The sequence below is a fragment of the Guillardia theta genome, assembly GCF_000315625.1.
Source record: "Guillardia theta CCMP2712 unplaced genomic scaffold GUITHscaffold_13, whole genome shotgun sequence".
Lineage (NCBI taxonomy): Eukaryota > Cryptophyceae > Pyrenomonadales > Geminigeraceae > Guillardia > Guillardia theta.
The window spans coordinates 768,345-788,844 of record NW_005434661.1 but is presented as its reverse complement, the minus strand read 5'-3'; the positions used below and the strand labels follow the sequence as shown (position 1 = coordinate 788,844).

General features: G+C 52.5%; 6 protein-coding genes across 6 annotated transcripts; 2 read left to right on the top strand and 4 right to left on the bottom strand.

The window, feature by feature from the left end:
• Positions 1 to 4,005: 4,005 nt before the first annotated feature.
• Positions 4,006 to 4,556, bottom strand: GUITHDRAFT_103528 (hypothetical protein; the record flags this gene model as incomplete). The annotated part of the gene is made up of 4 exons (XM_005837870.1): positions 4,006 to 4,048; positions 4,100 to 4,320; positions 4,366 to 4,397; positions 4,439 to 4,556. 4 exons carry the CDS (start codon positions 4,554 to 4,556, stop codon positions 4,006 to 4,008), a joined length of 414 nt encoding a protein of 137 aa, XP_005837927.1.
• Positions 4,557 to 6,242: 1,686 nt separating this feature from the next.
• Positions 6,243 to 7,065, bottom strand: GUITHDRAFT_151117 (hypothetical protein). Its single transcript, XM_005837869.1, has one exon. It carries the CDS (start codon positions 7,047 to 7,049, stop codon positions 6,456 to 6,458), a length of 594 nt encoding a protein of 197 aa, XP_005837926.1. The 5' UTR covers positions 7,050 to 7,065; the 3' UTR covers positions 6,243 to 6,455.
• A 2,424-nt stretch (positions 7,066 to 9,489) lies between these two features.
• GUITHDRAFT_103526 (hypothetical protein) lies at positions 9,490 to 11,256 on the top strand (the record flags this gene model as incomplete). The annotated part of the gene is made up of 1 exon (XM_005837868.1): positions 9,490 to 11,256. One exon carries the CDS (start codon positions 9,490 to 9,492, stop codon positions 11,254 to 11,256), a length of 1,767 nt encoding a protein of 588 aa, XP_005837925.1.
• A 199-nt stretch (positions 11,257 to 11,455) lies between these two features.
• Positions 11,456 to 13,507, bottom strand: GUITHDRAFT_135018 (hypothetical protein; the record flags this gene model as incomplete). The annotated part of the gene is made up of 5 exons (XM_005837867.1): positions 11,456 to 11,545; positions 11,599 to 12,399; positions 12,477 to 12,755; positions 12,805 to 12,891; positions 12,953 to 13,507. The coding sequence occupies 5 exons, from the start codon at positions 13,505 to 13,507 to the stop codon at positions 11,456 to 11,458; spliced, it is 1,812 nt and encodes a 603-aa protein (XP_005837924.1).
• Positions 13,508 to 15,508: 2,001 nt separating this feature from the next.
• Positions 15,509 to 17,976, top strand: GUITHDRAFT_161751 (hypothetical protein; the record flags this gene model as incomplete). Its single annotated transcript, XM_005837866.1, has 12 exons — positions 15,509 to 16,047; positions 16,106 to 16,216; positions 16,275 to 16,323; positions 16,380 to 16,443; positions 16,491 to 16,573; positions 16,649 to 16,729; positions 16,915 to 16,962; positions 17,035 to 17,105; positions 17,242 to 17,319; positions 17,485 to 17,536; positions 17,630 to 17,710; positions 17,850 to 17,976. The coding sequence occupies 12 exons, from the start codon at positions 15,509 to 15,511 to the stop codon at positions 17,916 to 17,918; spliced, it is 1,326 nt and encodes a 441-aa protein (XP_005837923.1). The 3' UTR covers positions 17,919 to 17,976.
• Positions 17,977 to 19,072: 1,096 nt separating this feature from the next.
• GUITHDRAFT_103523 (hypothetical protein) lies at positions 19,073 to 20,400 on the bottom strand (the record flags this gene model as incomplete). Its single annotated transcript, XM_005837865.1, has 6 exons — positions 19,073 to 19,196; positions 19,253 to 19,347; positions 19,476 to 19,548; positions 19,785 to 19,819; positions 20,017 to 20,109; positions 20,350 to 20,400. 6 exons carry the CDS (start codon positions 20,398 to 20,400, stop codon positions 19,073 to 19,075), a joined length of 471 nt encoding a protein of 156 aa, XP_005837922.1.
• Positions 20,401 to 20,500: the final 100 nt, after the last annotated feature.

Sequence of the window (20,500 nt, the reverse complement as noted above, 5' to 3'; positions counted from 1 at the left end):
TGGGCTAGTCGAGTGTCTGCCCAGATACAAGGAGGTATCAACCCGTACGAAGATGCTGGGATGGAGGCAGGAGGGGACGGCTCAAACTCTGGCGGGCGGCCTTGCAATCAAGGACAAGGATCGTCTTGTCCCAAGTACTCTTATACCTCTGCTGTGAGCTGGCCCGCAACGCAGAGTTCCAAAGGGGAGCAGGACAGCAGCCAGCAGCTCACTGACCGACGTGCTCAAAGTAGGCCTGCGGGGTCAGGCGGCATGTCGAGACTCACTTTCAATGGCAGAAGGTCTGCCAGGCGAGTTGCGGGACGAGCAGGAGAAGAGAGCAGGCCCAGACGGAAGGCAGACGAGGAATGGAGGTGACGGCGGTAGGCTGATGGATGATGGTGAAGACACTGGAAAGCTTACCGGCCACGTTCTGCAGCCTCATCTGGCGACATGCAAAGCGAAGCAGTCTTCGAGGTGAGCGAGGGAGCATGCGCGTTTCACACGGGAGTTGACAAAGGGACCGTAGTTCTACGAGGAGAGAAGCCCTGGAGAACGACCTCCCTTGTATGATGGGATTCTGGAGCTGCCTTCTTTGAAGACGGTGACGTCTCCGTCTGCGAGCTCGACGGTGCTGACTCGTTGCTGACCCTATCGGTGCAGGAGGGCGAGAGGGAAGAGGAGCTGCTGTCGCACATCCTGATGGAAATCAGCAATGACGATCTTGTGCTCGAACGCTCATGGTGAGAGGAGGAAGCATGCGTGTCAGAGGAGGAAGCATGCGTGTCAGAGGAGGAAGCATGTATGTTCCACTACCCACTGACTCTCTTGCAGGTTTGCCGTTGCATGGTATCCGATCTTATGCCACTCTAGAACCGCTCATGCTATCCGGTAATGGCGCTCAGATGTTGACATCCTTGTTATGCTTTTACAACATATCTCGCCTATCTTTCGCCTTTCTGATAACGAAACTCATCAGAAAAATGAGCGTCAAGAACTCATCACTCCCCTTGTTCTTGACGCTTATTTTTCTCAGGGGATCCTTTATCACTTACTATCACTTCAACTCGCATGAGTCGTCCCAGGTTTCTCTCGACAGGTTCTACCCGTCCAAGAAAGGTTGCAAAGACCACAAGAGAGAAAACTCGGAGGTCTGTGCTGCTGATCTCATGTCCTTTGCGCTCCCTCCTCCTCGATCTCACTTGTTTGACGTCAGTCCTGTCCTCGTCGTTGTTTGTGTACTCTTCTTCGTGCTTGTTGACTCCCCTCTGCCTCCAGCCTTTCTCTTTGGAGGCCACTGCTCATGCAGCAGGAGTCCAGCAGCCATCCGGCTCATGCAGTGTCTGCCCGACAGGGAGGGAAGAGGGTGGGACGGATGACCAGCGGGCGATCTCAGCGATCCTCTCCTCACCCGTGGACGCAGTGATGGACCGCGTGATGGAGAAGGAGGGAGATGCCCTGCAAGGGAGCCAGGAGCAAGATGCAGGAGCTACAGCAGGGCAGGGGGATGGCTCCCCTGGATGTGGTGAATATTGTACAGTAAAGGCAGAGGGCGTCAATTTCATCGATATGTTCGGGTGAGATGACGAGGACTGTGCTGAGGTTCTGCTGACGTTTTTCTTCAGCTACATGCACTATAGGGTAAACAACGAAACTTGGTACCTCCTACGCAAAAGAAGCGCCCGGCCAACCTTGGTAGACCTCCGATGCCCCTTCCTCTCTCTTCTCAACATAGCATTCCTTTCAAACAACGTTTCTATCCTCCGCTCCTTTCAGCATCTCTCTCTTCTTACCTACCTCCTCTTCCCGCATCTCTGTTTCTTGCTCACTTTCCGTTGAGGTTGTTCCCATGGCTTTTGTCGCCCAGGCCTTCAATGCCAGTCGCTCTTGCCCCATAGACAAGGGATACGAGAAGGCTCTCCGTTCGGGGCACAGGGGAAAGCACTGGTGCTCTGCCTTGTCCTCCGACTCACGATCGTCTGATCGTGAGCTTGAGCAGGGACTTTGAGTACATTCTGAAGGAGATTCCGCAGTATGAGGTTATAGGAGAGGAGCAGGCAGATCAGCCACTGATGTGCTTTACAGCAAATGCTGCAGAAGAGGAGGAGATCCAGGCCGATGCGGGAGAATGTCATGTGAGGCAGGGCGGCAGGTGAGGTTGGCTGGCTGTGCTTCTAGTTGTCATGATGTTGTATGCAGACAAGGAGAAGGAGCGGGAAGGAGCAAGAGAGAGGCAGAAGACGAGGAACCTTGCAAGTGAGGCAAAGGCAGAGGCAGAGGCAGAGGCAGAGAGGGGTGCAGAAGAGGAAAACAAAGCTTGAAACCTGAGACCCATCAGGATCATGATTGAGGAAATTTGGAGGCTTGAAGGTTATCAAAGATTTAACAGCTGCTGACGATGCTGGTGTTGTTTCAGTAGGATCTCAACAGTAGTCCTCGGCTGGCCGACCTGGACATAATGATCTCCGTCCGTTTTAGTCCTTCTCTGCTCATAGCAACCGACGTACAAGTCCAGAACCGTTGCGACTCTCAAGGCTTTGAAGTAAGGGCTATCTGAGTAGCAGCACCATGACTACCCCGGGGGTCCTGGAAGGCGCTCATCGCAAGGGGAGAGCAGAATGCCTGCGGGTTGCCGTGAAGAGTGCAAGAAGCTCAGAGAGCGCTTTGTGTGTTTGACACCTGTGCGCGTGTACTCGCTAAGAGGCCTGAGATCGTCTTTTACACGTGGACGTCAACGCCCTCAGCATCCTCCGCACTACCCACGGCTTCGGTAGCTCAGAGGCTGGAGCAGTATCATCAGCAGGTCGGATGCACCGACGGACCATGAAGCCGTGGGTAGTGCGGAGGATGCTGAGGGCGTTGACGTCCACGTCTTGCCCGGAGCTTGGGCGCCGGAAGCTCCGGGGACGTGGCTTGCTGACTATGACTGTTAGGTTGCCACTGAAGCTCAACATTTCAACTTCAAGATCTCTCGAGGAACCAAGTCCTATATGGTTCGTTAGACAACACTGAAGCAGCACAAAGAACGTGTCAGGGTTCACTGGCAGGGTTGATGAGCGAAGACGTGGAAGGATGTTCCCTTCACCAAGGCAGCAGCCTGAAGGCCAGCAAGCTGTCAAGCTGGATTACATTAGGAGGTACAACTATACGAGTGCTTCCCCTCTTTCTGCAGTCATCTGATTGCCTCTCGTCGTCTACCATGCATGGAATCATGATAGTTCTTTGGATTCTGATCGGGCTTCCTTTGAGTATGAGCATGACCACCACTAGAGGGTTACGATGCCCCTTGAAGATGAAATTCGTGAGAGCAGAACGATAGGAGGCGGCAGGGCGTTGCGTGCCCTTGTACTCTCTCTTTCTTGCCCACGAGCTACTGGTGAAGGCAGAACCTGATCGATTCAATGGCGAATCTTAAGAGGTTGAGATTTTTGTCGAGCGAGTCCCGGCAGTGATATGAAGAAAGCTTCAGAAAGGTTGGCCCTTTTGGCCTCAAAGAATATTCAACAATGAACCTTTCTTACCCTGCTATGATTCTTCGACATGAATTCGTTATCACATAAGACGTTGACATCGCACCGACACTTGTCCACTGAAACTCACCTGAAGGTTTCTGGACTGATTGTGTGAAATTCAGCGCGTTAACCCCACGAGTGAGCAGGACTGGTGACCACCTTAAGGAATAATGTGAACGACGCTATTCAGCCTATTGGACTATGCTGAAGGCGAATCTCTTCACGACATGTTGGTTTAATCACTCAGATGGTTCACTATCCTCCAGCTCTCACAGGCGATCTGCCGCTCGAGCCGGGACGAGCAGGAGAGGGTGAGGAGCTTGCTGATGGGGTTAAGGGGGCCCATGTCGCCCTCGGGAGGGGATTCGACGTGGGTACGTCAAGGAACTTGAACGCCTCCTTGAAGTCTGCGGGCCCAGCAGCGACAGGAGCGTTGAGATGTGCCGGGATAATCCTCCTGAACCTCCATTGGCAGATGCGCTGGATCCAGTCCCTGGTCTCGTCCGGCGTCCGCTCATAGATGAAAGTTCTCATAACCGGGCTGACGAAGAGCTTCCCTGCTATCACGTCGAATGAGGGAACTTAGGGGAGACCGAGGAAGAGCTGACCCCTTCCACTTGTTCTCCTCCTCCCCGTAGGCCTGTAAGACCTCCGGGGCCTCGGGAGGGATGAAGATGACCGCGTCAGTGACGAAGAGCGTCGACGACTTCTTGTGGAAGAAGGCGACCTCACTGGTCTTCCCGATGCCAACCTCGGCATACACCACCTTCTGCTCGATCTCCTTCGACCAGGGAACGTTGGGGTCCATGTCTTGCAGCACTCCCTCCACCTGGCCAATGTCAGGAACAAGAGGGCTAGGGGCTCGCTAGCTCACCTTGAACCCGAGGTCATATACGTCAAATACACCTTACCGCATGCGGGAGAGGTCGATTGGCCAGATCCACTACCGACGTAGGCCTTGGCGTTGGGGAAGTAGCTCATGAAGGGCTTCATGAAGATCTCAGTCTTGTGCTCGAGGCCCGTGGTGGGGAGGACAACGTACTTCAACTCTCCTAGCTTCTTCATCATGGCTACACATTCCTCAGTCGGGGCTACGGGGGCATGCACTCAGAGTCCTCCATCGTTGAGCCTGACCACTGTCATCCTGAAGTTGACAGAAACGTTGGCAAAGCCGTGCTCCTGCTCGAAGGTGTAGATGTTGTCATCTATCTTCTTCGCTATTGTCTTGTCTTCCTCTCAGTGTTGTATGGCTTGAGGGGAAAGGGGTTAAGATAAAACCTCGACTTGGGGGTATCTAGAGCAAATTCTTCTCTCTGTAAAGTTCGACTTCCTGGAGGTCTTTTCGCTTCCATGCTGTTACCGGATCCGATCCTCTGCAAGGAGAGCTCAAGACACTCACTGCCCTCTCTCGCACACTGGAAAAGATCGATTCACGAGGTTCGGTGTAGGTGAGGAAAGAAGTAACAGGAGAGATCATTAAAACCAGCGACAGGGCCAATGCGAACTTCATAGTGCTGAGGTATATCTATAATCAAGAAACACTCAGTCATTCGTAGTGCACAAAGATCGGAAGCAAAACTGTTCCTCCACACACGCACATCCTCCTTTTCTCTCACATGTCCAACTTTCTGGCACATCTACGTCGCTCTCATATTGCTTCATGCATGCCCTCCTGCTCCTGCTCCTGCTCCTCCCTAGCAGCTTTTCATGCTTTGACTTCGTTGACAATTTAGAGTATTACTTTTCCTTCATGACCAAAACTAAGTATCATACTTTTTCTTCATGACCAAAACTCAAACATTACTTTGACTTCAAGGACCAACTTGTCACACTGTCACCGTCAGGCATTCTTGAGATTTTCTAACTATGGGTCGCGGGAAGCCCTGCCGTAGGCTAGGAAAGGGTCGCCTAGAGACTGAGCGAAATCCAATTTTCCTGGTACAACGATATAAACCAGGTTTTATTCTCACTTTTTCTGGTACAAAAGACTTGTCTACAACTATTTATATGATCTTTGTGGCAAGTTTGAACGGATGAAGCAGGAGATGGAATCGGTGGCACGCATGGAACTGGCAGGAAAGGGAGGGGATGGGAGGAGGGGGGAGGGGGGGAAAGGGGTTGTGCTGGTCAGAGATGGTCTGGCAACGAAGGATGCTCCAGAGAGAGGGCAAGACGAGCATGAGAGGAAGTTCCACGAAAGAGGAGAGGGAGGAAAAGAAGGGAAAGGGGGGAGGGGGGGTGGGGAAGAGTTACAGAAGGCAGGATTGCTGCAGTCTGTCCGTCCGTCGGTAGGCCAGGCAGACAGGAAGGGTGAGTGTTTGTATTGCCCAGTCATGGGTCCCTTCACTTGCAGTACGCCGACATGAAGCTTCGAAGGGTGACTTGTTTCTGCTGTGGGGACGAGAGGACAGTTCTCAAGCATAACAAGTTTGGGGATGGTAAATCTGCCCAAGGAGAAGAACTTGTGTAAAAGTCTTTTACACATGGGCTGTGCACCATTGATGCTCCAAGATCTCAGTTCCCCCGTAATGGTGGCGTCAGGAGCTGAGACCTTGAACTGGCATGTTAGGCAGCAACTGTTGATCATATAAGCAACTGAGCAACGGGAAAACGATTCAACAGCAAGATTGACACAAACCAAAAAAGACAATATGTTGACTTTTCGTTTAGAGTCTGGGGAAAGCGAAATCGGAGGTGAAATTGGCGAACTCAAGGCTGTCAAACATGGAAATGAAGGACGCACGGAGTTTTGATGACTTCTGTATTCAGAATTCTTTTTAAGCGAAACATGGGCTCGATCCTCACTTGATACACACTTCACACACAGAGAAAGAAAGAATTAAGCACAACATGAAATCGCATCAAAACCGCGAAAGATTTGATTTCTTGAAACAAACTTACTCATTCTCCTCCTCGCCCCCTTTCGCCCATTAGAGTCTGTGAGGAGCTAATTTTCATAGGCTCCTAGACATGATCTCCTGGAGCATTTGCCATCGCTGGCTGCCTGCAGTTCCTCCGTCCCATTCGTCTGCCTTTGCAACAGTTGCCAGGCACATTTGAAGGAGACGAGTCGTTGGCCTCGTTCGAGGCAGCAACTTCCGCGGTGGCACCCTGCCTGCTTCCATGCATGGCTTGCTTACGGCAACTCCTTGGAAAATCGCCTTTTTTGCATTGTCCAGTTCCAAAACCTCCTTGGCCCATGCCGTACCCCTTCCTACAGCGACCTCTGCCCCTCCACATCTCCTGCTGTGTGAACTGAGCTTCTTGGGAATCTCCGGTTCCAGCTCCGGAAAAAGCTCCCGCATCGGCATTCTTGTACGAGGAAGTGAATTCGATCGCCTTTCCGGACTCTCCCCATCGTCCATACTTGCATTCCTTCCCTTTGCCCCATCCTCCTTTTCCGAACATGGCGCCAGTTCCAAATCCACCTCGGAGAGACAGTGGCCCACCAACTGGTCCTGCCTTGGCACAGCAGCCACCCATGAATCTCATTGCCTCCGGTCCTGAGTGTCCTGCATACATGAGTCGCATGCACGCTCCTCTCCCTGCTCCTTGCATTGTCGCGTCGTGTCGTGGGAGGGTGGAGGCAGGGCGACTACCTATTTATGGGCGGGGGAAATAAAACACACTTTTAAAGTTTGTAACTTGTAAAACACATTTTGATTTGTGCAGAACCATATTCGGTACAATATAAAACCTACTTTTAAAACTGTACCGGGTTGATCAGTTCAGGTTGCACTCGGGAGATACGTACGGGCTGAGGTCCACGTGGAACCGAGAATGAGGGCAGACCAGGCGCATTGAAATGATCGTAAATTTTGTATGACATTTTCTCCTGGATAATCAAATCTTCTTGGGAGAAATGAATATTTTTGAAGGGCCTACCTGATGACAATGCTGCTGACTTGGCGGCCGGGCGCCGCTGCCGCTAGCGTGTGGCATGATAAGTTTGTGATCGTAATGGAAAGCAGCCGGGTGCAGATAAGTACTGTTTGAAGAATTGGTACACCTTCATCAGTAGTTCTAGGCTACCACACGGTACCACATAGGTGTTCATATGAGTGAATTGACTATCGTACCTATATAAATATTATTGTCATGTACGAGACTATATAATTAGTACTATCTTTAATAAAAATAAGATACCATATCTTTTTAAACCCATCTGTACCTCTTTACTACTTTTACTGATCACCCATGTGTCAAAGAGAGATTTGATGGGGTGGTGGTACCCACCCCACCCAAAGACACTTTCTGGCCGTGCAATCCATGACATGATGAAAGATCTCACTACCCACCCTTCTCGAAATTACCCCACTTGCTTCCTGCAAATCATAGGGTACAATCAGAAATGTCAGTACCCCACCCACCCACAAATCATTGCACGTGCATGTACCCCCACCCTACTGTATTCTAAAGTAAGGACCCTGTTATAATAACCAAAAGTTGCTTGTTTTCAGTTCAATCCCCTTGATATAAGCTGTTTATTGGTTATCATTTCCTTCGATAATTTTTGAGGGACGGTGAAAGAGGGTGGGGTATATTTCTTACTTCAACACATGTTGATTTCTTAAACTCAAAATTTCAAATTTGAAAAGAAAAAGTAGATGAAACTTGTGACAATTCTGGAGTATTTTCGAAATATTTGCCAATTGCTGCTGGGTGTCGATTTGAAACAGGGGTGGGGGTGTACTTTGGTTTGAAAGTTGTGTAGAGGGGGTACTTGATAGGTCCATATGAGGGGTCCGAGTAAAGAGATTCAAATACCATGGAGCGGATGTACCACCCTACGAGAATCAGGACATTAGTCGGTAGGGGTACTCAAGATGGTCGTGCGCCGACGACCCCTACCAGTAACCATTATTCAGTACCCGTGCTGTCACGTTCAGAAGTACCCCGAAGGACCCCTTGATTACCCAGGAATTTCACCGGTGCACACATGAACTATGACCCCCATTACCACCTCGAATCCTGATACTACCCCCTAGCTATTGGTGAACCTTTCATGCATCCCATCCCTTGCTAGCCAAGGGGTACCCCACCCCTACCTCCATCGGAACGTTCAAGCACCCTCGGATCTGTCCTATCCATGGCTTCCAACGCTTTGAACCTTTTGAAGATTTCGAGCAAGTTTTCAGTGTACCCGTCCATTACCATCATTTTACCCCCACCCTACTCTTTCAACGCATTGCTGAAATGGATACTGGCTCAAACCATTTGAGACTACCCTACCAAATTCTATACACTACCCACCCTTGTATCATGACCACCCTTGTTGCCCCTCCCCTCCCGCTCGCGCCGCTCCCCTCCGCGCCTGCCGCTCCTCCCCTCGTCATCGCTTCCACACACCTCCCGAGAGCTGCTGCTACTGCCGCTCCTGCTTTTTCTCTCACCTCGGATTGTTCTTTTTGTTGTGCTTGCGGCGTAACCCTTTCAGAGTTGCTGCTGCAGTCTCTGGGACACTTTGGTTCGAGCTAAGTCAGCAACGAAGTTCTCTCGTAGCCACTGTTCTGGAAATCAGATCAGACAACAATCGAAGCACAAACACCGGGGACGAAAACATCGACTCTGAATAATTTCGTGTAGGTCGATTGGTCTTGGTGTGTAACATTAGTTTCGTGTGCTCTTTCAAATCACAGTAATTTGAGTGATTGATATTGACCATTCCCCCTTCACATCAGTACCGCAACCAACATTTCCCTCCCCTCTCGGGCAGACGGCTTTGGATCTGAGAATCTCGACCTGTACTCTGCGTATCAATAGAGTAGTTGCACTGGGAGGCTGTGAAGAGATTGGGAACTCAGCAAGCTCTTGTATCCAATTTGTTTGAAGACAGACTTGCATACAAACAGAACAGGTTGCACGGCAGTTTATTTCAATTTCTTCAAACATTCAAGGGCAAGGGCTTAGCCCAAGCCGTTCGCTCGAGGGAGGAGGCCAAAGTATGACTGGTGCACAAAATGATTCTGTAAATGGTACACTCGTTACAGAAACTAATATGAGCAGCAAAGGCCCAGCGAACGGAAATGGCGACAGCAGCAGCACGGCGACAGCGAGTGATAACCAGATATTGGGTGAGCTCGGCCAAAAGAAACTGTGTGACATCCTGGCGAGCGACTTCAAAGTCGTTCCCACACAACGACGTATGGTCACGCCGCAGGTGTCTGAACTGCCTGAGAACTTGCCTGAGTTGATCGTGAAGCCTCGAGATCTGATAGCGCAAATATCCGAGGAGCTGGATGGCTTACTTCGCGAGATTGCAGAAAAGAACTCAGAGAATGAATATGAGACTGTGGTGGAAGTGTATGGCGGCGTTGCAAGATCGGTGATTGCACACGACTTCAAAATCCAAGATCTGCGGGTAGTCCCTACGGACTTGGACCTCCGCTTCTACATCGGCACGCTAGACTTCGACAAGTGCAGAGACGTGGTGGAGAAAGCTATCATAGAGGCATACACAACGTGGTTTGAAAGCAGATCAGTACAACCGCCCTCAAAGGACCTGTCGACGATTGTTCGAAGCTTTTACTTTCAGAAGCAGGTGGTCGTGGGATCGTTCAGTCTGCTCTCTATCGGCGATCCGACAACAGGCAGGAACCTTGACTTGGAGTTCTGTCGCGGGACTCCTTCGGAGATCAAGCAAACGCGGTCTTTCTTCGATCACGCCAACGCCTTCGTGATCAATCTCCCTTCTCCGGCTCAGTATGGTTGGCAACATGCGATGTATGGGAAGAAGACGAAGTTTGCAATAGTGCCGCGATCGCTGGCGACGAAGTTTGAGGATGCGTTGGCAACGATCGCGCATCGCAAACTAAATGTCCATGATCCCAAGGTGGTGGTCAACGGTCTTTTGCTCTATGCGCATGCGATCTGCGACAAGGGACTGGTCCCCAACAGCTGGGAGGACGAGCAGCGGTACGGCAAAATCTTCGTCCAGACCTTCTTGGAGCACATCAACAAGCTGAGGAACAACCACGAGGATCCGCTGCGGTTCGTCAAGAGCTTTCTTCGCTCTCACTACCCTGCGGCTCCCCTGAGCGCTCTTGCTTGCTTGGTACAGATTCTGATCTTGGTACGGGCGTATGCACCCTCGTCAAAAGAAGAGAATCAGGGGGAAGTGAGCGTTCAGTTCGCCGTGCTGGTGGCTGATCAGTTCCAGGCCCTGTGCGGGGCCGGCACAGTTGTGCAACAGGAGCTGCAGAGCGTGATTCTTGTTCCAGATCTCAACTGTGCGACGGAGATTGCAGAGTGTGCGGGATGTGCCGGTCAGAACACCATCACCGACGTGCAGCGATGGATCTTGCGGGACTGGAAGCCGTCGTCGGGGAGAGAGATCAGCATCTTGATGCCTACGAGCTTTCAGACAGACAACGGCTGGGAGACCGTTCCGCTAGCGGTAGCTCAGAGGCTGGAGCAGTATCATCAGCAGGGGTACCCGCTGATGCAGACTGTGCCGTGGGTAGTGCGGAGGATGCTGAGGGCGTTGACGTCCACGTCTTGCCCGGAGCTTGGGCGCCGGAAGCTCCGGGGACGTGGCTGCACGACGTTGAAGGTGGAGTTTGCAAACCAGGAGCGCAACAAGCCAGACGAGGAATGCAACAGCACCTCAAGTAACAGCGAAGAAGAAGAAGCCGAGAACCAAGCGAGCCTCAAGAAGTCGCCAAGCCTCGAGCGGAAAACTCCACAGAAAGTAACGACGCCCAAAGCTTCTCCGGGAAACAAAGCGAGACCGATGGGCAAGTATGTTCCGCCATCAAGACGATGAGAGGAGGATCTTTTTCTGGGAGACGACTGTTGATTTATTGATTCCAATCTTTTCGAGAACTTCACTTGCGAAGTCTCAGCTGTTTGTAGTTTGAACTGTTGTTGCTGGTAAATCATGCGCAACAAAACTTGTCCACGGGGTGAAAGAGTCCTTTTGGTAATGTATCAGGTATGTACAAGGAGGCTTGACCGGAGACGCGTCAGGCGTCTCTTGCGAGGGGCAGGCGAACGAGCCCATGCTTGAGGGCATAGATCGCCTCCACAACGTCCATGCTGTACATGCGCAGGACCTGCACGGGCACGTGAGCAACCTGCTGCTCTCACTCTCTCATGGCAGGGGCACCTGCTTGGCGGACATGACGTCGATTCCAGCGCTGCTGGCGACGCACATGGCGTCGATCTCCATCTTCTCCTCCTGCCTGGCCACCCTTGGCATCTCGTCTCTGAGTGGAGTCTGCTGGGAGTGGTGGATCCAGGCTGCCTGCTTGAGGTCGGTAATGGTGACGTCTTCCAGCCACGAGAGGTAGTCCGGAACTGATCGCTTCTCTTGTCTCACAAGCTGCTGCCTTGGGGTGAAGGAGAGGTCTTCGGCTCCTGGGCCGCGAGCCACAGGCAATCGAGTGTGATGCATGGAAACGTCATCATAGGGAGCATGAAACAATGCTGCAGCCTTGTTCTCTATCTTTGGTTCATCTGCCGTTTGACTGGGTAGCCCCCGGGAGCTTCCTGCTCCTGCTGCTGTGGCACTGCCTTGGGAAGGACAGAACCTGTGCTCCTCGGTCGCACATGCGGCGCCGACGTCAACCTGAATCCACTTCATGCACCTGACGATTGAGTCCGAGCTCTCCACCATCCCCTCATAGTCGCTGGCGAAATCTTGAATGGAAACATTCAGCCTCTCGAGGTTCACAGCGAGTCCCAGGATGATGGCAAGGCTGCCGTCGCTGGCAAACAGGTTCCCAATCTCTTTGACATGCATCCCCGATATCCTCTTGCTCCCCAGAGCCACCAACCTGTCGTGCGAGGATCTCCCTGCGAGCACTCGCTGGATCTTCTCGTCCGACTTGGCGATTGCTACCAGCTCTTGATCTTCTTCGATGATCACGACATCGTCGTCCTCCATAGTCTGCAGTCGTTCTTGCACCTACCAAGAGCGCAAGGTCAGGGCGAAGCTGATGGTTGGTTGAGACAACATTGAAGCACATCAGTACATCATATCACCTCTTGCAACGTCGTCGACGCCTCTAGCTTGAAGCAGAGAGAGACAACAAGATCTCCTGATCTCACACCTGCCTTGTACGCGTTTCGGTTCTTGTCCACATGGGCAACAAGCACATCCATGCAGTCTGAGTTGACGAGAGTGAGGCCGAGGCTCTCGACGACGACGAGCTTATCTCTCATCGGCTCATCTGATTTCTTGAAGGAGATCGTCTTAGTAGCAGGAGACGAGATCTCCAGGAGACTTCGATTCTCCTCCGACCGCCTGCTCTTCTGAACCGCCTGAGCTCAAGTCAATCATCGCACCATCTGACATCATAGCAAGGCTGACTATGCGCAAGTTGTGCTCTTTCTTCGGTCCACGACAAACTCCCTCGTTCGCACCATCGACGGCTGAGACTGCCAGCGTCAACAAAAGCTACAAGGATAAGAAAGGAGCTACCAGACGCTGGAGGCTTATCGGTCTGTTTGTCGTCTACCTGCGAGTTCTCTTTGTCCTCTTTCGGTTGTGCTGGATTGACATGTTCCACCTTTTCATGCACAACACCTTCCATTTCTTCCTCCTCATTCGAAACTGCTTCTCCCCCCTTCAACTCTCCCTCGGATTCCTCGATGCCTTGACACATGTCTTGTTGTGGTTCAGTCTCCACGACCTCCTCATCGTCTTCTGCCTGGCTCCTCTTCTCGGGCAGCACACGAAAGACCTTGGGCTCTCTAGATATTACGTTTGCTTGCAACGAGGAGATGTTCTGGTTTGCGATCACGTTCTGATCGATCTCAAAGCATACTCTCTTGTTGCTCTTCTTCATCTCGTGACCAGACTCGTCTTGCATGCTCGCGTGCGAGTCCCCGTGATTGCTCTTCAACTGCAGGCCCGCCTTCCCTCCGATCGCAACATTCGACAGAAGATTCATCTTTCGGCCATTCAGCCAGTTGGTGGTGCTCTCGGGCTGAACCAAGTTCTCTTTGTCCGATACCTCCATCTTCCAGGACGAAAATCTGCAGAAGAAGACATCAGTTTGCATGCAAGTCATCGTATATCCCCTGACAACCCTATCGTCCTTGACATCCTCTCATAGTCAAGTAACTTCAAGCATTGCCCTCCAGCTCAGAATAGTTCGTCCTGCAAACCTGCTGCCTTCATCTCGCTTCATCGCTCATTCCCATTCCCATTCCCCTCATCCTATCCCCCTCCTCCTCAGGAGAACCCCTCCTCCTCCTCCTCCTCCTCCTCCTCCTCCTCCTCCTCCTCCTCTCCCCTCCTCTTCCTCCTCTTCCTCCTCTTCCTCCTGTCAGTTCATTGGTTTCTGACGCCCTGCCGCTCATTGGCTGCCAGCCCAGTTGCATAGTTCAAAGGGTTAGGATCGTATGATAGATGAGTCAGACTACCCCGTGTGTTGAGGGGGTTTACCTGGTATAAAGTAGGGGTGATCGATATAAGATTATCACCCCCTACCCCCCCATCTCACTGAGACAGATGCCACAAGCCAACGGCAGGAACGAATCCCCCAGTACGGTCCAATTCTTATTTGAACATTTGTTATTTAATTTGAAGTTTTATCTACAAGTTGTCAAAATCAACCTTATCTTGAAATTTCAAAAAATCACATCATGCTAGGCTACACGCGAGTCTGGGGACCGGCTGGGCCCGACTGAGTCCATGCCGGTCACTCGACCTGGGTTACTCACTCCGAGACCGTCAGCGGAGCCTAAGTTAGGAGTCTGAGAGTTGATCGGACAAGACTTTTTCTCAAAGTTACTAAGTTAAAAGTAAGTACAAGTTGTCACAAGAGTCCCACCGTCGGTTATCAGTCCGCACTCGGAGCCGGCCCCCACCGGCCCCGGCCGGGCCCGGCGGGGGCCGGGGCCGGGCCGGGGGCCCGGTGAGTTTGAAGCTACGGTCGGCTGCACCTTCTTCAACAAAGGACTACCCCCACCCTCCCCCTTCTCCACCTCAAGACCCTGACTCCGCCATCCCACCCCATTTTTCGAACAGATGCAAAGGTACAAAATCACCCCCATGGGGGTAGTTCGAGTGACCGGTATCCACATTACCCCGTACCCCGAGACGAATGCACCAATTAGGACAGACCACCCCATTTGGAACCTCATAATACCCCACCATTTACCCTTGAGTCCCTCATTATGTACCACCCTCACCCCATCTTATCCTATCATGACCCTTCATGGCTTCAAACCGGCTCAAAATAAAATACTTTTAGTATGGGTACCCCACCCTGCGCTTCTGGAGATGGCCTAAATGTACCCCACCATCCTCCACAATCTTCCTTGTTGTGAGGTACCCCCTTTCCCCAGCATCTCACCGAATGCAACTTCCAGAAAGGAGGGTAGGTACTCTCATCTCAAGGACCCCTCATATCAATTCACTTTCATAGGACCCCTCCGTGAAGAACCCCACCCCCTTCAATTGCCTCACATGGGGATCTCATCGCCCCCTACCCCCACTGTCTACCGCCCAAAGCCGGGAGAACGGAAGCAGGCATACCCTCAGACTACCCCTCTAAATACCCGAGAATGTAGGGGTGATCTTCACGTGTATAAAAGACCTACCAGAATACTATTGTAATTAATTTGACTAAAATATTGTTGTAATATCGATAGGAAGGTATCCCCTGCACATGCTGCTCTCAGGCACATGGAATGCTGCGCGTCAAGGGTGGACATGGGAAGGGATGGATTAGGGGATGTCAAAGACGAGCAGCAGGAGTGACATGTAGATAGCAGATCATGCATCTGTTGTGCGTTTGAACAGTTCAGATAGGGTGAGAGGCAGATTGTTCTGCTTTGTCTACACCATTAGACGCATCATTGCAATCACACACAAGCAGAAGGGAGATGTTTTGCTTTCATCGATTCGCGACATTCTTTCTAAGCTTCCTTTTACTTGTAGGAGGAACATTTGAGGTGTCAGCCGTCGCAGTAGCAAATCGTCAGAAGCCGATTCCGAACTTTGAGAAAGTATACATTTGGTTCAAGCTCTTAATCGCGTTTGACGCACATCTCTCAGTCTTGCCATGGGAACAGGAGATTCAGCTTCGCATCTTCCCGAGACTAAGATCGAACTCTTGGACCACGAGGAGCATGAGGACGACGATTTTCTTATGCACATCAAATCCCCACAAGTGAAGCCATGCCGCAACTCGTCACTTGATGGGCAGAAATTCAGCCTGTCGCCCACCGCGGCCAATGGACATCACAAGCAGGGAGCCGGACATGAAGAGCACCGCACTCTCTCACGGAAGTTCATGTCCATGTCGAACCTTCACCTCGACGACGAGGAGGAAGAAGCTGCGCCAGTAGCCAAGGAGGAAACCGCAGCCAAGCATCAGGAGCATGATGCCAAACACCACACGTTGGATCACACGGTAGGGACAGTCACACCCACCTCGAGTCTCAAGAGAACTCAATCGGAGCTCGCGATCGCTGTGGAATCGGATGATGAGGAGGAGGAGGACCACGAAGAGCACTCGACCTCCAAGATCGGTGAAGAGCTGCTGGTCGTGTTTGACATGGACAGAACGATGGTCGGTGACCTGGTGGCTCTGTCCGATCGGTGACTTGAATCTGATGTCCTCCTCGGGGTGTTCTGACTCGTGCCTTGCCTTGCGCAGGGACAACATTGAGACGAATGTCGACTGGACTTGGTGGCCGGAGGGGAGGCACCATGGGCTTAACGCAGACGAGATCGTTCCCTTTCTGAAGCGAGGGATGTTGCGCCCAGGGTGAGGAGGAAGAGCAGGAGGAGGAAGATGTGAGCAGGGATTGACGTGTACGCGGCAGTTTGATCAGCATGATTCAGTATCTACGTGAAATCGGGGCCACGATTGTGGTAGGATGAGGAGGAGTCTCATCGAGCGAGGGGATAGGCTGACACAGGATCTTCAGGTGTACACGCACTCCGAACGGGCATGGGCGAGCAAAGTTTGTGCCGCGATGGAGGAGGTGGCAGGTACTTGAGGGCTTTCCTTAATGCAGAAAGCTGAGGGGCGGTGCTAGGTTTCAAGTTCATCTACAGACTGTTCTCGAGGCAGGACTGTAAGGATGGACACCCTGAGTTTGCTGCAAGGAAGAGCTTGCAGGTCAGCTGCCGTGTCAGCGAGTGAGGCGGGGGGAGCTGACTTGCTGCCCAGTTTGTGTGCGATGAGCTTTCAAAGGATTCCGGAATGTCATGGGTGTCAATATCTCGCACAATCATGTTCGATGACGATGGGAACGTGCTGGGGGGTGGAGATCAAGTAAGATCCTGTCATAAGAGCATTCTTCCTCCTCCCCCTTGCTCCTCCTTCTTCATCTTTCCTCGTTCCTGCTTCCTCCCTCCCCTCGCCTCTTCATCTCTTCACCTCTTGACTCTTACCTTTGTACTCGTCTATCTTCCCTTGCAATTTCCCTTGCTCCCCTTCTCCTCCTCACGTTTATCCAGTGCCGCCTGATTCGTGTGCCCACGTACGATTACTGGGAGCCATGCCAGGTAAAGAGAACGAGAGAAGGGAGGGAAGGAGGAGGGGAGAAGGGAGGGAAGGAGGCGGCTGACTGTTCTCAGTGGGACGAGGTGGTGAATGATGACGTCTTGAGCAAGAACTCTGCTGAGTGTGTTGACATCGTAACACGAAGGTCATCTCCTTCTCCTCCTCTCACTCGTGTTCCTGGCACTTTCATTTCTGCTTCACCTCAATGTTTCCTTCATGTCTCCTCCCTTCCTCGCCACCCCCCTCTCGCTCTCATGTTGACTCTCGTGTCGTTTGCACAGCGTGGTTGAGTGGGGCATCGCTCCCCCATCCTTCGGCAAGGAAGATCTGACTGAGGGTGAGATCGCGGCAGACAAGAGGTTAGGACCCTCTCCTCCTCCTCCCTGCTACCTTCCTCCTCCCTGCTACCTTCCTCCTCCCTGCTCCCTTCCTCCTCCCTGCTCCCTTCCTCCCCTCCTCCTCCTCCCTCCCCCTCATGTCATCCTCCTTTCCTGTGTTTCTATGCTCACTCGCTGGATGATTAGGTGGGAAGAGGCTAAGCAGAGGAAGGAGGCGATCAAGCTCTCATACAACAAGGTTCTTTCCTGCTGCCTCAGCTGCTCTTGATTCCCCTTACCCCGTCTTTCTCTGCGTCTCATTGACCTTCGGCTGGTTAACTCTGCTGCGCAGGTCGCCAAGCTCGACCGCCTTTGGTTCACCTTGAAGGAGAGTATCGCGTCGCTGTCGGAGCTGGACGATGACACAATGGAGGTGAGAGGAGGCTTGACGGGGAGCGAGGAGGAAGAGGGAGGGAAAAGAGAGTGTCAAAACGACGAGGAAGAGGCAGAGAAGGGACGAGGCCGCGGGAGGAGCAGGGAGGGAGGCGGAGGCTCGTGACTTGATGGTACAGGAGCTGCCAGCCAGGCTCAGAAAATCCCTGGGACAATCAGCGAAGCCGATGATGAGGAGGAGAGCGTGAACTGTGTGTATGATAGCAGAGAAGTTGCTTCCGGCAATGTTTCAATGTACACAAGCTCAAAGCCCGTCGCGTCCTGGCTGAACTCCTTCACATCATGCAGCTTCGCCTGCTGGCATTTGAGATGGGAAGGAGAAGATGAGAAGCTGAAGAGTCAAGTGAAGGCGGGTGGAAAGTGGGGGGCAGGAGGAACGAAGGTTTAGAGGTACAAGAGGAGGAGGGAGGAGGGAGGAGGGAGTAAGTGCTCTAGACCTCTCTCATAGCTCTCGACGATCCTGTGGATGGAAGAGACGATGGAGGCGGAGACGAGGTACTCCACCTCATCCCCCACGAGCTCCGCCAGGGCCCCTGCAGCATCTCGTCATGCTGGCAAGGAGGGAACCGCTCGGGTGCTGCCTGTGGGGAAGCGGAGGAAGTGGCGATGAAGGAAGCGCTTCCCTTCCTTCTGGCACCTGAGGTCGATCAGGCGCCATCAGCTAGGAAGGAGAGGAGAGTGAGGGGGAGGGGGGGGGTGGTTGGGAAGAGGGGATGGGAGTACGAAAGAGGAAGGAAGGGAGGCAGGAAGGAGGGGAGGCAGGGAGGGAAGCAGGGAGGGAGGCAGGGGAAGATGGGGAGTTCCTACGTGTATATCGCCATGTGGGTATAGCTTTTTGAGGTAGAGGAGGAGGAGGAAGCTTGAGTCTCCTCCTCACTTTCGCTCTCATAATTGACGTTGATCTCTGTGACAACTAAATTCCTAGAGTAAAGTTAGCAGACAAATCATTACATCCTCCTCGTCCTTCTCGTTCCCCTCCCCCCCCTCTCTCTCCCCCTCCCTCTCCCTTCCTCACTCCTTCCTTCTCCCTTCCTCTCGCACCCCCCTTCCTCTCTCTCTTTCCCCTGGTCTGCAGCAGCAGCCCATGCTGTACCTTCATCCTCCCATCTTTCCCCCCTCCATCTGCTCAGATTAATTACAAATCAAACATCAATGAGGCACCCCAAGGGAGGTAGAGGAAAGAGGAAGAAACAAGAGCCGAGAGCAGAAAGAGGAGGAAAAAGCAGGCGAGTGGGGTGGGGGGGGGCGGAAGGGAAAGGAAGAGGGAAAGGGGGAAGAGGAGGAAGAGGAGGAGGGGGAGGGGGAGGTGGAGGAGGTGGAGGAGGAGGAGGGTAGATGTAACTCATGGCGCTAGGAGGGGAACAGAAGAAGGGGACGAGGAGCAGAGCAGGCAGACCTGGAGGATAGTCATGAGCTCAGCAGGGCTGACTTCGACGTCGAGGGGGCAGAACAGCGTCCCCTCCTTTCTGCGAGCGGAAAACGTGAGGGGCAGGACGCGGGAAGGGTCCAAGGAGGGACTCACGCGATGAGCCTCCTGTAGAGGTCCAGGATCCTCCCGTCCTCATGGAAGTTGAGGATGTAGGTGTAGTACATGACCGTCTCGATGCTCGTCAGGCCCTGAGACGACTGTCAGGATGTTGAGGAGAGGAGGGAGAGGAGGGAGAGGAGGGAGAGGAGGAGGGAGAGGAGGAGGGAGAGGAGGAGGGAGAGGAGGAGCAGCAGCAGGGGTTGGGAGAGGAAGAGACCATATAGACGATGAAGATGATGACGGGAGCGACAGAACCGTCTCCTTCTCTCAGGCGGAAGTGATACCAGATGCTGCCGAAGGGGTCAGATCAATGCGATGATGGTCAAGTAATGAGTAGGAGGAGAAGGAGGAGAGGAGGAGGAGAAGGAGGAGAGGAGGAGGAGGAGGAGAGGAGGTGGCAAGAAAAGGAGATGGTGAAGGAGGGGAGACGAGGATTGCTGAAAAGGCAGCTGACAGCAAAACAGGGGAGGGAGAGAGGGAGGGAGGAAGGGACAAGGTGGAAGAGGAGCAAGAGGAGGAGACACACCGGTAGATCTCGGAATTGCAAACATCAGAAAGAGCCTGCAAAGACGTCAAACAAGTTCTGAACTTCATGAAGCTCCTTTCATTCATATCCTGTGATATCGGAACCTCCTCTTCTCTTGCCCTCCTCTCCTCTCTCCCTCCCTTATCATCAACCCCTCTTCCTTTCCTCCCTCCCTCCTCCTCTCCCTGCTCGCTTCTTCCTTTCCCTCCTCGCTTCCTCGCCCCCCGCCTACCTTGAGCTGTTGTCGCGAGAGCAGGGAGCTGTCCGCAAAGCCGTTGGGAATGCACTGAGAGAAAGCAGAGGAGGCGACGTCGACAATGAATGTCTGAAGCATGAGAATTGTCAGGAAGGAGACGGATAGAAGTCGAGAGGAAGGGAGGGGAGGGAGCAGAGTGTTGCAAGAACAACACTTGTAGGATGTTACGCACACAGTGCTCAACGAGAGAGACAGTATCCGTCTGCCGCTAGAAAGCAATGAGGAGGAGGAGGAGGAGGATGACGACATGATTATGATGATAAATATGATGATGACTATGATGAAGACGAGGAGGATGAGGAGGCTTACGTCATCCTGGGCGGCTCTTACTCCACCAGCACAAGGTACCGAAATCTGCATGCCAGGAAATAAGGAACCTGTCAAGAAATATGAACCTAGCCAGGAAAATAAGGAACCTGCCCGAAATAAAGGACCCTGCAGGAAATAAGGGAACCTCTAA

Bases quoted from the DNA above. Each gene is read 5' to 3' on its own strand.
- GUITHDRAFT_151117 (XM_005837869.1), bottom strand. From the start codon at position 7,049: ATGCAAGGAGCAGGGAGAGGAGCGTGCATGCGACTCATGTATGCAGGA.